The sequence below is a fragment of the Mastigoproctus giganteus genome, chromosome 5 (assembly GCF_048544385.1).
Source record: "Mastigoproctus giganteus isolate SK-2022 chromosome 5, ASM4854438v1, whole genome shotgun sequence".
NCBI classification, from domain to species: Eukaryota; Metazoa; Arthropoda; class Arachnida; order Uropygi; family Thelyphonidae; genus Mastigoproctus; species Mastigoproctus giganteus.
Genome location: NC_143579.1, coordinates 188,132,454 through 188,146,136, shown reverse-complemented (window position 1 = coordinate 188,146,136; position 13,683 = coordinate 188,132,454). Strand labels below are relative to the sequence as shown.

The window sequence follows — 13,683 nt, the reverse complement described above, 5'->3', positions numbered from 1 at the left end:
TATGAGCATCTATAAAAAAAGATGGCAAGATACACAAGGAACTGTTTTTGAAGGTGATGTTAGCAAGAGAGAAAGATACTATCATCAATACACAATGGGGTAACAATGTATGCTCAGCAGCATGGATGTTCAAATGTTAATTTAGATTGAAAAGTGCACAGGGTGAACAATGATGGACCAAGTGCATATACTTGTTGAATCCAACTTGGGTTACTAGCAATTTTTCTCCGTAAAAATGGTCAGATAGGAGTTACATAAATTTGGATAGCAAGACCCATATGCTGTGCAGAAACCATTAATAATATCCTGCGAATATCTGTTTGCATATTCTATAGTGCAAGGACTACAGATAAGACTGGTGAATAGTGACTGATGAGTGATCCTTTACCCATTTTGTGATACATGGAAGTGTGGGGACATATGAAGGAAGTGCATCTTCTGTTATGCCTGCATCCAAGCAGTCAAGGATTGCAATGGTATGGAATTCCATACCATTCCCTAATGGTATGGAATACATTAACCTGGAATGGCCTAGGTCTCCTTCTCAATACACAGCCATCATACAGCATATGTTATGCAGACATATTGAACTATCACCAATCATATGTATGGAGTATTCCTGCCATTCATGGATGGATGTCTTCACAGAGTACATGCTGCCAAGCAGTAGCTAAGTAGTTCTAGGATTGTGAAGACAAAGTTACGCATCTTGTTAACAGGAAGGCTGCATCTACAGGAATGGAATACATTTAAATAGAAAGGGTGCAAGAATATTTGCTGACGCTATCAAGGCAATGTTAGGGGGTTCAGAAAACTGCTAGCTTGGGAGGGGGGATTCACAGACTAAAAGATTAACAGTAGCCACAGGCAGAGGTGAAAATGATTCTTCAACTGCTTCTATTAGAATGAGCAGCAGCCAGGAAAGCAAAGTGCTGGGGATTTCAAGGACTTGTGAGAATCATCATGGAACAAGTAAATACATGGGCCTTGTTAGGCTAATTAAGAGTAAGAATAGGTGCAGGTATACTTGCATGTACACCAATGTTAGGAGTTTACTAAATAAATCTGAAGTTCAAGACATCAAAGGCAGATAGTGTTGGGATATCAGAGACATGGTGTCATACAGATATAAGCAGTGCAGAATTCGAATATGGGGAGTAGCAGTACTGGCATGTGATGTAAGAAAGCAAGTGTATGAGCTTATACAACATCAACCAAAAAAAAAAAAAATTTACAAAACAATTCCCTCTAAATGTTTGTCCAGTTCCTCCTTAAATTTATTTAACCTATCAACTTCCACAACGACAGATGAAAGTTTGTTCCAGCAAGCAATTAACCACCCACTGACTAAAGGCAAATTTCCACACATCTGCCTTTCCTCAATTTGAATTTATGCCCCCTTAGGTTCGTAATCTGAACAAGTGGAAGAATCCCATCAGAATTCAGTGTGCTCAACCCATTCAAGGCCTTATACACCTCAATCAGATCACCTCACAGGTGCCTAGTCTCCAGCTGCTGCAATTTGCAGAACTTAAGCCTCTCCTCGTAAAAGGATCCCTTCATTCCCCTCACCAATCTTGTTGCCCTTCTCTGTACACACTCAAGCAAATCTACATCTTTCCTAAAATGAGGCCTCCAGACCTGTATGCAGTATTCAAGGTGTGGCCTGACCATTGCCTTATACAGAGGGACATTCACCTCCTTTTCCCTGCTAGCAAAATTCCTATATATCATTGACAAAACCCCATGACCTGCCCCGGCAGCCTGTCTGCATTGCTCAGAAAACTTCATAACTGACAAATGACTGAACAATTACTCCCGGGTCTTTTTCATTGTCTACCACCTTCAGTGTAGTACCACATAATTGGTACGTTTCTCTGGGGTTACTTCTACCCATATGCAGTACTTTGCATTTGTCAATGTTAAACTTCAGTTGCCACTTCTCAGCCCATTTGCCCAAATTTTCTAGATCCTGTTGCAGTAGTAGACTACCATTACTGTTGTTAAAAATCCTGCCAACCTTTGTATCATCTGCAAACTTTGACACTAAGCCTGACATACCTTCATCAATATCATTGATAAATATACAAAACAACAGTGGACCCAATGCCGAACCCTGTGGGATTAAACTAATAACATTAGTCCACGAAGAGCAGCACCCACTGATTACCACTCTCTGTCTTCTCCCACTCAACCATCCTTTTATCCATTGTAGCAACTTACTCATAATACCATTCTGCTCCAATTTGTACAGTAGCCTTCCGTGCGCAACAGAGTCAAAAGCTTTCCTGAAATCCAAGTATATGATATAAAAATTATTTTTTGCATCCAATTCCTTTGTAACCACATCATAATATCCAATCAAATTTGTTGGACAACACTTTCCCATAACAAACCCATGCTGTGTCTGAATTATTGCTGCAGTCTTGTCTAGATGATCCTGCAATGCTTCTTTAACCAGTGACTCCATTATTTTATCCGGAACAGAAGTTAAACTAACTGGTCTGTAATTACTCGTGTCACCCTTCGATCCCCCTTTGTGAATTTTTGGATACATTTGCACATCTCCAGTCTGTGGGGACCTCCCCTGAGTCCAAGGATGCTCTCAAAATTATGGCTAAGGGTTTGCTTACTTCCTTTGCTGCCTCCTTTAATATAACTGGATAGATCTCATCCACCCTAATTGCCTTTCTTATGTTTAACTTCAACAATTTTATCTCCACTTTGTTCTCAGTTATTACAAAATCATTAAGCACCCTGCTACAATTTGATAACCTTCTGCCATTTTCAAACCTAACCGACTCCTCATGTGTGAATGTAGATGCAAAATACTTATTCAGTTTGTTTGCTATGTGAGCAGGATCATCAATAGTCAAACCATCCATATTAAGTGGACCAATCAGATTCATCCCTTTCCTTTTAGAGTTTATATAAGTAAAGAAATCCTTGCTGTTTTTCTTAGCATCCTTTGCCAAAGATTTCTCGTAATCTGACTTCGCCTGCCTAATCTCCTTTGTGACTTGATTACAGACTAACTTATATCTACCATAGGCTTCTGTGTCACCTGATAATTTATATGCATCCCATGCATTTTTCTTCTCTGCCATGAGTCTCATTAGTTTATTTGACAACCATTTAGGCCTAAACCTTGAACAATATTTCTCAATGAACTCCTTTCTCAATTTTAAATTTACTACTGTCTTTTTTGTCTAGTCTAATAAAGGAGGTAGCATTCTCATATATTTTTTTCAAAATCATAATATATGGGGTATGTATGCCTTGTCTTTCCAGTGCCTGAAACATCGCGTTATGCTGTATGGGGTCAAATGCCTTTTCATAATCCACAAATGCCACGCATAATGGTGTTTTATATTCATTTGCTTTCTCCATTAGCTGTGACATTACGTGAAGGTGATCCATAATTGAGAATCCTGTCCTAAAGCGAGCTTGCCCTTTCAATTGATTCTCATCAAGTATTCTTTCTAATCTGTTAGTAATTACCCTTGTGAACAACTTGTAGATGTGGGATAAACTAATTAGTCTATAATTTCTAATTTCTGATTTATCTCCTTTTTTATGCAGCAAAACTATGATTGCATTATTCCACTCCTTTGGCATCACACCTTTTCTAATGCATTTTGTAAAGAGTCTTGCCAGTTTTTGTGTCATGTCTCTTCCTCCAATTTTAACAACTCTACAGTAACTTCATCTTTCACCGGAGCTTTATTATTCTTCATTTTCTTCAACGCGTGTTCTACCTCATCAGGTATATTGTATGTGTTACTAATTTACGATCCATCTTCCCCACTACTGGCATCATTCCCTCGCTCCTTGTATAACTCTTTATAGTAGTCTTCTGCTATTTGAATTATGCCTTCTCTGCTATTTATAAGTACACCATCGCTATTCTTCAGTTTGAGTATCATTTTTGTCTTTCTGTATTACTGCTCATGGTCTGCTAATTTAAATCCTTTGTTTTCCCTTAATGCTTGTTCTACTTTTCTTGTGTTAAATTTTCTTATGTCCTCTCTGAGTCTCTTTCTAATGGCTTAGCATAACTCAGTATACTCAATTTTCTCCTTGTCAGTGTTTTTCTTGCTCTTCATTTGTTATCTTCGGTTCATCATGACAAGTGTTTCTTGACTAATTATTTCTTCTTTGGATTTATTTTTACCTATAGGTTTCTTGGACTTTATCACTTTCAGAAAGTTGTAATATTCCTTGTCGATATCTTGGTTCTGAGCAGTCTGCAGAAGCTCAAACGTGTTCTTAAGTTCCAATACATACTGCTTTTTCTCCTCTTCTGTTATCTCAAAGACCTTCGTATTATTTACTTGAGTCAGTTTTTTCCTTTCTTTTCTTATATCTTACCATTGAAGTGTGCATCTTCAATTTATTATCACCATTCTATGATCACTTCCAAAATTTACCTTGTTCAGGACAGTAACATCATTCATGATATATCTTCTGTTAGTGAGGATGAAGTTGATTTCATTTAGTTGTTAATCCATTTGGGCTCTTCCATCTTCACTTTCTGTTCACCCTTTTCTTGAAAAAAAAGTTTTCATTACTGACATTCCTCGAGATTCTGCAAATTCCACAAGTCTTCACCTCTTTCATTTCTTTCACCAATTCCAAAATTTCCTATAGGTCCCCTTTGTGTGCTGATTTTTCTCTTTCCAACCTTAGCATTGAAGTCCCCCATAATGATAGTGTAGTGAGTTTTCTGTTCATCTAGAAGACTCTCAATTTCGGTGTACATTTCTTCATCATCATGGCTCGATGTTGGTTTGTAAGTAATATAACAATATGTAATTAAAAAGAATTAAATGTAACATATATCACATGGATTCAAAATATTTAAATAATGCATCCTAGCTTATCATAAGTAATTTTACATCTCATTTCTTGCTCAGAGCATATTATTATAGAATTAATCGCTAGAACACCATGTCTGTATAAGGTAGTAATAAAATCTTGTGGATGATATTTTGATGAAAAATAAGTATAGTTGTTAATATTAATCATCTCAATATTTCTTGCTGTAAATTTTTCAATGATTAATAAAAAAATCTTAAACTACTTTGTGGTGTATTGTTTTTTTTTATGCTAAACCTTATATTATTTGGACTTTTTGAATTTAGCTATTATCATAGCTAATTTAAAAAAAAAAAATAATATTAATGAAACTGTTGTCATGCACTGTGATTCCAAACTTTTAGGCAGGAGCATATATAATCTTGTTACTATGGTATAACGAAGTAACTAAGACTCATACTGGCTGGAAGGCCACACTTCTTGTCAGAGAACCATGGCACAGCATTATATATGCTATGAATATGCTATAAATATGCAAAGAAGTGGAATTATCAGAATAACTAGATTAACATGATATAAAAATAGCAGGATCACAGAAGCCATCAGGATAAATATAGATGAGCTGCAGATAAACTATAATTATAAATTAAATTAATTCTTTAAGTAATAGACAGTGTGAGGAGGAGGAGATAGCAACAGCTTTCAGAACTAATTTAGAAAAAAGTTTAATTAAGTGTGAGGCATTATTCAGTAAAGTTATGTGAAAAAAATTTTAGATGGAATGCTGGGAACAATGGTGATGAAATATGTACATACAGCTCAAATTAGTGGCAAATGATGCAAGAAAGCAAGCTTATATAGAATCAGCAAAAAAAAAAAAAAAAAACCACCACTACACACTTCACCCAGCCTTATTCTCCAAGAATTTGTCTGGTTCTTCCTTGAATTTATTCACACCATCCACTTACACAACAGATGGAAGCCTTTTCCAACGATCAACCACTCACTTGCTGAAGGCAAACTTCCACACATCTATCCTGCAACCATCCTTCCTTAACTTAAATTTATGCCCCCTCATGCATGCAGACTCAAAAAGGAAGAATGCCATTCACATTCAGACTACTCAATTCCTTCAAGGCCTTAAAACACATCGATCAGGCCACCCCAAAGGTGCCTAGGCTCCAGATGCCACAATTTGCAGAAATGAAGCCTTTCCAGGGAAGCACCATTTTGTTCCTTTCACCAATCTGCAATGTAGACCTCCAGACCTGCATACAATACTCTAGATGTAGCCTAACACGGCCTTGTACAAAGGAATAATCATCCCCTTATCCCTACTAGCAAAGTTTCTGTATTATATAGACAAAACCCCATGAGCTGTCCTGGCAGCAAGTCTGCACTGCTCAGAGAATTTCATATCTGACTGCACAACTGCCCACAGGACTTTTTCATTTTCTACTACAATGAGTATTGTTTCACACTTCATATGTTACTCTGAGATTACTGCTACCCATATGTATATGTACCTTGCAACTGTAAATGACAAACTTCAACTGCCATTCTCATCCCATTGACCTATTTTTTTTTATATCTTGTTGCAGAGGCATACTATTATCACTGTCATTAACTACCAAGTTCTTTAATATTTGAAAGAGCAGTGGAAACTAAAGTCAAAGAAAGACCAGTACTAGTTTGAGATTTAAATAGAAGGGAGGGATATGACATCTACAGAGATATTTTAGTGAATTAATAAGAGGAGTTTACCTCAATAGTGTAAGTAGAACACTTCCATATGATACCCTCCAGAAATTAAAACGGAAAAAACGAAAAAATCGACAACTTACCGGTACATTAAAGTAAAATATAAATAATTAAATAATCAATTTAAAATAATTAAAATTCAAATTAACGCAATTAAAAGAATGTAACGAAAATATTCAAAACGATTTTTCTTCCTATTGTATACTACTGAAGAGACAGGAAGTGAGTGAAATAGTCAATAAGAGTTTAAAAATTAATTAGATAGTATGAATCAGAGCTGTAATACTCAATATGTTCTACGTTGATAATAATATTAGTGAATTAATAAGAGGAGTTTACCTCAATAGTGTACGTAGAACACTTCCGTATGATACCCTCCAGAAATTTTCGTATTTTTGTTACATTCTTTTAATTGCGTTAATTTGAATTTTAATTATTTTAAATTGATTTTGAATTGTGTTAAATTGATTATTTAATTATTTATATTTTACTTTAATGTACCGGTAAGTTGTCGATTTTTTCGTTTTTTCCGTTTTAATTTCTAGAGGGTATCATACGGAAGTGTTCTACGTACACTATTGAGGTAAACTCCTCTTATTAATTCACTAATATTATTATCAACGTAGAACATATTGAGTATTACAACTCTGATTCATACTATCTAAGAGATATTTTAGGAAAATTTGAAGAGAAGATAAATCTAACTGAAATGGTTAAAGGCTACAAAATTATTATTATTATTATTATTATTAGCTATATGGTTTTTGTGCAAGTCATGCACATTTAATTACAAATGTAGCATTTCAGCATAAAGATAGGCAGAAGTTTATGGGGGGAAGCATAACAGAGAAAAAGGCCATGGACTAAGAAAATAACAGAATAGTACCCAAGAGGAGCTAGAAGAAAACCAGGAGGACAAAGGCAGAGAGGGATAGATGAAATTCATGAGTTTGTGGGTAGCAAATGGATGGCCAGTGCTCAAAACAGAAGGAACTGGAAAGTTGCTGGAGAGGCCTTCATCCTGCAGTGGACTGAAAATGGCTGATGATGATGATGAAGTAGGTGGATGAAAAATTTTAAAGAAACTGGATCAGTTAATGACAAACCACAATTTAGTGGTTTGTCATGATGGTGGCCATGTTGAAGCGTGATAATTAAAAACTGCATTAAGAATAAAACTTTAGTAAGACTTGAACTTTCATATAATTTTTACTAAATGGTTCTATCATTTGCATAACTTCGATTATTAAAATTTAAAATCGGTGCAGGGCTTTATGACCAGCAAGAAACGTCCTTTTTTTTAAGTCTCTATATATAACAGCAATAAATATTATACAGTTGTAATAAAACTAAATGGCTAAGTTTCGATTATGTACAACTACAATTTTATTAAGTGATCTATAAAATTATAATCTTAGTAATTAATTGATAAGGAGATAACTATATTTACTTTTCACTCCGATTAATCAGAGAAAAAGAAAAAAAAAATCTTCGTTTAATTTAAAGAAAAAAAAAACTTTTAATGGAAGTATGTTATTGGATATTTAGAAGGAAGTATGTTATCGGATATTACTTAAGGAAAAAGTTCAATCTATGCTTTCATTTCATTTTGAAAATTAACATCACTGATTTCATTTCTTCAAAATTAGTAAGAACTCAATGTATTTTCTTAATCCTTTCATTAAATACTTACTAGATCTTTAGGCAGTTCTGTAATATCATCCCATTCTGGACTGCAAAATTCATATTTTCCTTCCATTATATTTCTCAGCATTATCATTTGTTTACGATGCCAGAATGGTGGGAAACCAACAAGGCTATAAAAAATAAAAATAATAATGATGACCACTTAAAAGAACAATGCGATGTGATTCGTTGAAGCATAATGTATGCTTTGAAGTGTGAACAATTAAGCTATTGCAGGGGCATATGCCAGAGGCTTATGCTGCACCAGCCAAAAAAAAAAAAAAAAAGCAAAATAATAATAAAAAAAATTAAACAAAATAAATAATAATTACTCAAGAACAGTTTATTACTACTAATTGCTAATTTTTTTAAAATAGAATTTAAACATTGTTATCAACTTTTTATTTTCAGTTAAATTATTTTTACATTTAACAATTAAATACAAAATTCCAATATGGTTATAATAATATTGTTAAATAATAAGGAAGATACATAAAACATCATAGAAAAGCAATAAAGAAAAATCTATTACCAAAAATAGATATTTTCAAAAGTCAATTTAAAACTATAATTTGCGACATTTTAGTTTTAAATCTGAAGGACACATTATTTTAAAAGGGCGAAAATGTGACCATGGGCCACACAACATCGACAAATAGGCAGCATGATGAAGCTAATTTGCTGGAATCGCCCCCCCCCCCCCGGGCTATGATAAGATGCCTAAAAGATGCCTAATCATATTAAACAGAATTATTGAGTTATCTGGATTCTGAACTCAAATCAGTATACACAATGCCTGGTACAACATGGCATAACATGTTGATGTGCCATAAAATCAACACAACACATACCTCTGAAGGGAAACTTCTTCAATGAAATTGTCTTACCAGTGCAATATATGACATAGCTCTTTATTATCTATAATGGCACTTCAGTCAAACAACTTGACAAATTTAAGAAAAACTGCATTCAAGGTAAATATGGCTGTACATGTCAACAGATATAGTGTTATAAGAAGCCAATAATTAGTATAGCACAAAAAAAAAAAAAATTACAGTTGTACATTTAGCATTAGCATTAGTAGAGGCATATGATGCAAGAAAGCAAGCTTATTCAGCATCAGCCAAAAAAAAAAAAAAAAACAACCACTACTCCCATTTCACCCCTCAATTCGTTCGAAATACCTGTCCAGCTGAGCCTTAAATTTGTTTAGGCTATCAACTTCAACAACAAGCGATGGAAGTCTATTCCACAAACCAACTGCCCGCTGGCTAAAGGCGAATTTCCGCACATCTATCCGACATCCGTCCTTCCTCAATTTGAATTTATGCCCTCTCAGGTGATTATTCTGAGCAAGAGGAAGAATCCCATCGGCATTGAGCATGCTCAAGCCATTCAAAGCCTTGTACACCTCTATCAGATCACCTCGGCGATGCCTAGTCTCCAGGCTCTGTAATTTGCAAAACTTAAGCCTTTCTTCGTGAGAGCAACCCTTTGTTCCATTCACTAATCTTGTTGCCCTTCTCTGTACTCGTTCCAGCAGCTCTACATCCTTCTTGAAATGAGGCCTCCAGACCTGTATACAGTACTCAAGGTGTGGCCTGACCAATGCCTTATACAAGGGAATAATCACATCCCTGTCCCTGCTAGAAAAATTCCTGTATATCATTGACAAGACACCATGAGCTACTCTTGCAGCTCGTCTGCACTGCTCAGAGAACTTCATATCTGCCTGCACAATTACCCCCAGGTCCTTTTCATTCTCTACCACTGTCAGCGTAGTACCACAGAGTTGATACGTTGATCTGGGGTTACTGTTTCCCATATGTAGTACTTTACATTTGTCAATGTTAAACTTCATTTGCCACCTCTCAGCCCATCTGCTCAACCTTTCCAGATCCTGTTGCAGCAGCATAGTATCAGTAGTGTCCTTAACAACCCTACAAACCTTTGTATCGTCTGCAAACTTGGACATTAAGCCTGATACACCATCATCAATATCATTTATAAATACAGAAAACAACAATGGACCCAACACTGAACCCTGAGGAACTCCACTAATAACATTAGTCCACGTTGAGCAGTGTCCATTGATTACCACTCTCTGTCTTCTGCCACTCAACCATCCCTTTATCCATAGCAGCAATTTGCCTCGAATGCCACACTTCTCCAATTTGTGCAACAGTCTTCCATGCGCAACAGTATCAAAAGCCTTTCTAAGATCCAAATATATAATATCAAAGTTATTCCCTGCATCCAGTTCTTTTGTGACTACATCATAGTATCCAATCAAATTGGTCAGACAAGACCTGCCCTTAACAAACCCATGCTGTGTCTGAGCTATAACTGAATTCTTGTCCAGATGATCCTGCAGTGCTTCTTTAACCAGTGCCTCCATTAATTTTCCTGGAACCGAAGTTAAACTAACAGGTCTATAATTACCCGTGTCAGCCTTTGATCCTCCTTTGTGAATTGGGGTTACATTTGCACATCTCCAGTCCATGGGTACCTCCCCTGAGTCCAAAGAAGCTCTCATAATTATGGCTAGGGGTTTGCTTACTTCCTTTGCTGCCTCCTTTAATATAACTGGATAGATCCCATCCACCCCGGGTGCCTTTTTTATGTTTATCCTCAACAATTTCTCCTCCACTTTCCTCTCAGTTATTAGAAAATCATCTAGCTCACTGCCAATGTTTACTTCACCTACGACATTCCCCTTCCTGAATAACTCCTCATGTTTGAATGTAGATGCAAAATACTCGTTTAGATTGTTAGCCACCTGAGCTGGATCCTCAACTGTTGAACCATCAACATCCAGTGGACCAATCTGATTCATCCCTTTCCTTCTTGAGTTTAAATAGGTAAAGAACTCTTTTCTGTTTTTCTTTGCATCCTTTGCCAAGGATTTCTCATAATCTGCCTTTGCCTGCCTAATCTCCTTTGTGACTTGGTTACAGACCAACTTATATCTATCATAGGCTTCCACGTCACCCATTAATTTGTATGTATCCCATGCATTTTTCTTCTCTGCCATATGTCTCATTAGTTCATCTGACAACCATTTAGGCCTGAACCTTGAACAATATTTCTTGGTTGGTATGTAAAGCCTGGTAGCTTCCAAGATTAGTTCCTTGAATGCTTCCCATTTTGAATTTGCTGTTGGTAACATCATCAGTTGGTCCCACTGTATAGAATTTAAATACTGTCTCAGACCAGCATAGTCGCCTTTACGAAAGCAAAAACCCTTCCCTTTACCTCTGATGGTAGTTACCTCCTTGAGTAAATCCCACTTCAGCACACTGTGATCACTGCCACCCAGTGGTTCATTTATCTGCAGATTCCTAATGCATGAAGAATCACTACTGATAATCAGATCAAGAGTATTACTCCCTCTAGTTGCCTCCCGAACATGCTGGTGTAGAAAACAGTCATCAAGAGTTATATGTTACATAGCAATTCTACATATATGCTAATAAAGACACCTGAGTTTGAAAAAAAAAAAAAAAAAAAACTTGGCTGTGCATTTTAGAAACTAAATACAGGCATTCCCCAGCTTATGTAACATTCGACTTTATATAAGTTTTTGCTGGGTGGTGCAAACTTAAAAAAATTGTGGAAACATATTTTGCATCTCATAGGAATAAATGGAGGTATTGTGAAAACATCGTAATGTGAACCCAATAACACATTGGGTTTTTTTTTTTTTTTTTGTAATTCATTCCAAGACCTGGGAAGTTGAAATTTTTGCTACATAACTAAGATATTTATCTCTCTAAAAGGTTAGTTAGTTAGTTAGTTATTTGGTTTAGGAGCATTAGCAACTAAGGCCATATTGCTCCGGGATATGCGGTGGTCATTCCCTGACCTTTCCGCATCCTCCGTATTTGGTGGTGACGGGCTCGAACCCCGGTCTAATCAAGAAGCGTGTGCTACGCACTGCTGCTCCTTCCCACCTGGCTACGGAGGCGCCTCTCTAAAAGGTCATTTTTATAATGGAAATTGCACTATCCTTTCATCGCTATCATATGTTCCATTATAAGAATCAATTCTGAACAGCTTTGTTGATATTTTTCTAAAGAATATTTCTGGAGGTCATGACCATAACACAATAAAAACAATCTGCACTTTCCGGTTTATTGGGCTTTTCTGTTAGCGCAATCTATTATAAATGGGTAGTAAAGTCAATCTTATTGCATTTGTGATAATACTGATAACTGGAATTCTGTGAGTTTTTATGTTACTGTATTATGGTGAAATGTGTTCAACTTCACTGAAATCTTCAATCATATAAAAAACAAATAAATTTGCACAATCTTCTTTCATTCCTATTTACTTATTAAAATGGTGAAGGAAAGCAACCAACGGAAAGTGTAAGTGGTGGCATGGCTAGGAAACAAAACAAAACTGATTTAGAAATGAAGATGATTAAGAAGTATGAAGCAGGACAAAGTTTGTCATCTATTCCACTGGAATTTGGTCTCGCTGCTTCAAGAAACAATACTGTTTTAAAGGATAGTGCACATATAAAAGAACATATTTAAGAATCAACGTATTTAGGAGCAACAGTGATCATAAAACAGCATTCAGGTGCTATATTGAAGATGGAAAAGCTATCGACAATATGGATGGAAAATCAGATTCAGAAGCAAGCACCCCTGAGTCCAATGGCCATTCAAGCAAAAGCAAGAAGTATTTATGAAGATATTAATTTTTGGATAAGTACGGCGAACCCCAAGCCAAGTTTGTGGCAAGCAACGGATCGTTTAATAGGTTCAAGCATTGCGCTGGTTTCCAAAACATTAAAATATGTGGTGAAGTCGCCAGTGATGATTCTGCAGCTGCAGAAAAATTTTGTGATGTGTTGGAAAAAACCCCTTCTAAATCTCCACAGCCCTCAACTTCTGCAGCAGCATGCTTATCAGCTGGAGAGTTAATTCTGGCAAATGATGCTCGAAAGGTAAAACTTGCTGATGTTATTCCTGTCTACTCTCTCTTTTTGTAATTTTATAATTTTATAATTTTGAAATTTTTGGAATTTTATACACTTTTGTAATTTTTTCTGCGCGAGATAAAAAAAATTGAATAATTCTATTTATATGTTTGTTGAACATTTCTTTTTTGCTTCTATCAAATTCAGCATGCATAGTTGAGAGTGCGGAATTTCCCTAAATGCTTATTTAGGGAAATTCCAACTTGAGTAACATTCCGCAGAACGCAACCCTTATGTAAGTCAGGAAGTTCCTGTATATCTGTGAAATGAACAAAGGAGTGTTTAGGTCTCTTTGCAGATAAGTTTTCTTTATTAATTTGACTATTCATGATGTATTCAGTAGTATTTATTTAAATTGTATGCTTTTACCCATATTGTGCTTCCATACATATTTTTGTGGTTTCATTGGTGGGCAAGTCACTGTGAAC

At 35.9% G+C, this 13,683-nt stretch overlaps 1 protein-coding gene across 3 annotated transcripts in view; it reads right to left on the bottom strand.

Annotated features, from left to right (window-relative positions):
• PhKgamma (phosphorylase kinase gamma) overlaps positions 1–13,683 on the bottom strand; it is a 318,732-nt gene that overhangs the window by 45,257 nt on the left and 259,792 nt on the right. For all 3 annotated transcript variants that reach the window (XM_090374302.1, XM_090374304.1, XM_090374303.1), the window contains exon 10: positions 8,273–8,396. In XM_090374302.1, the coding sequence (XP_090230428.1) occupies positions 8,273–8,396 (124 nt within the window). The remainder of the gene's footprint in view (positions 1–8,272; positions 8,397–13,683) is intronic.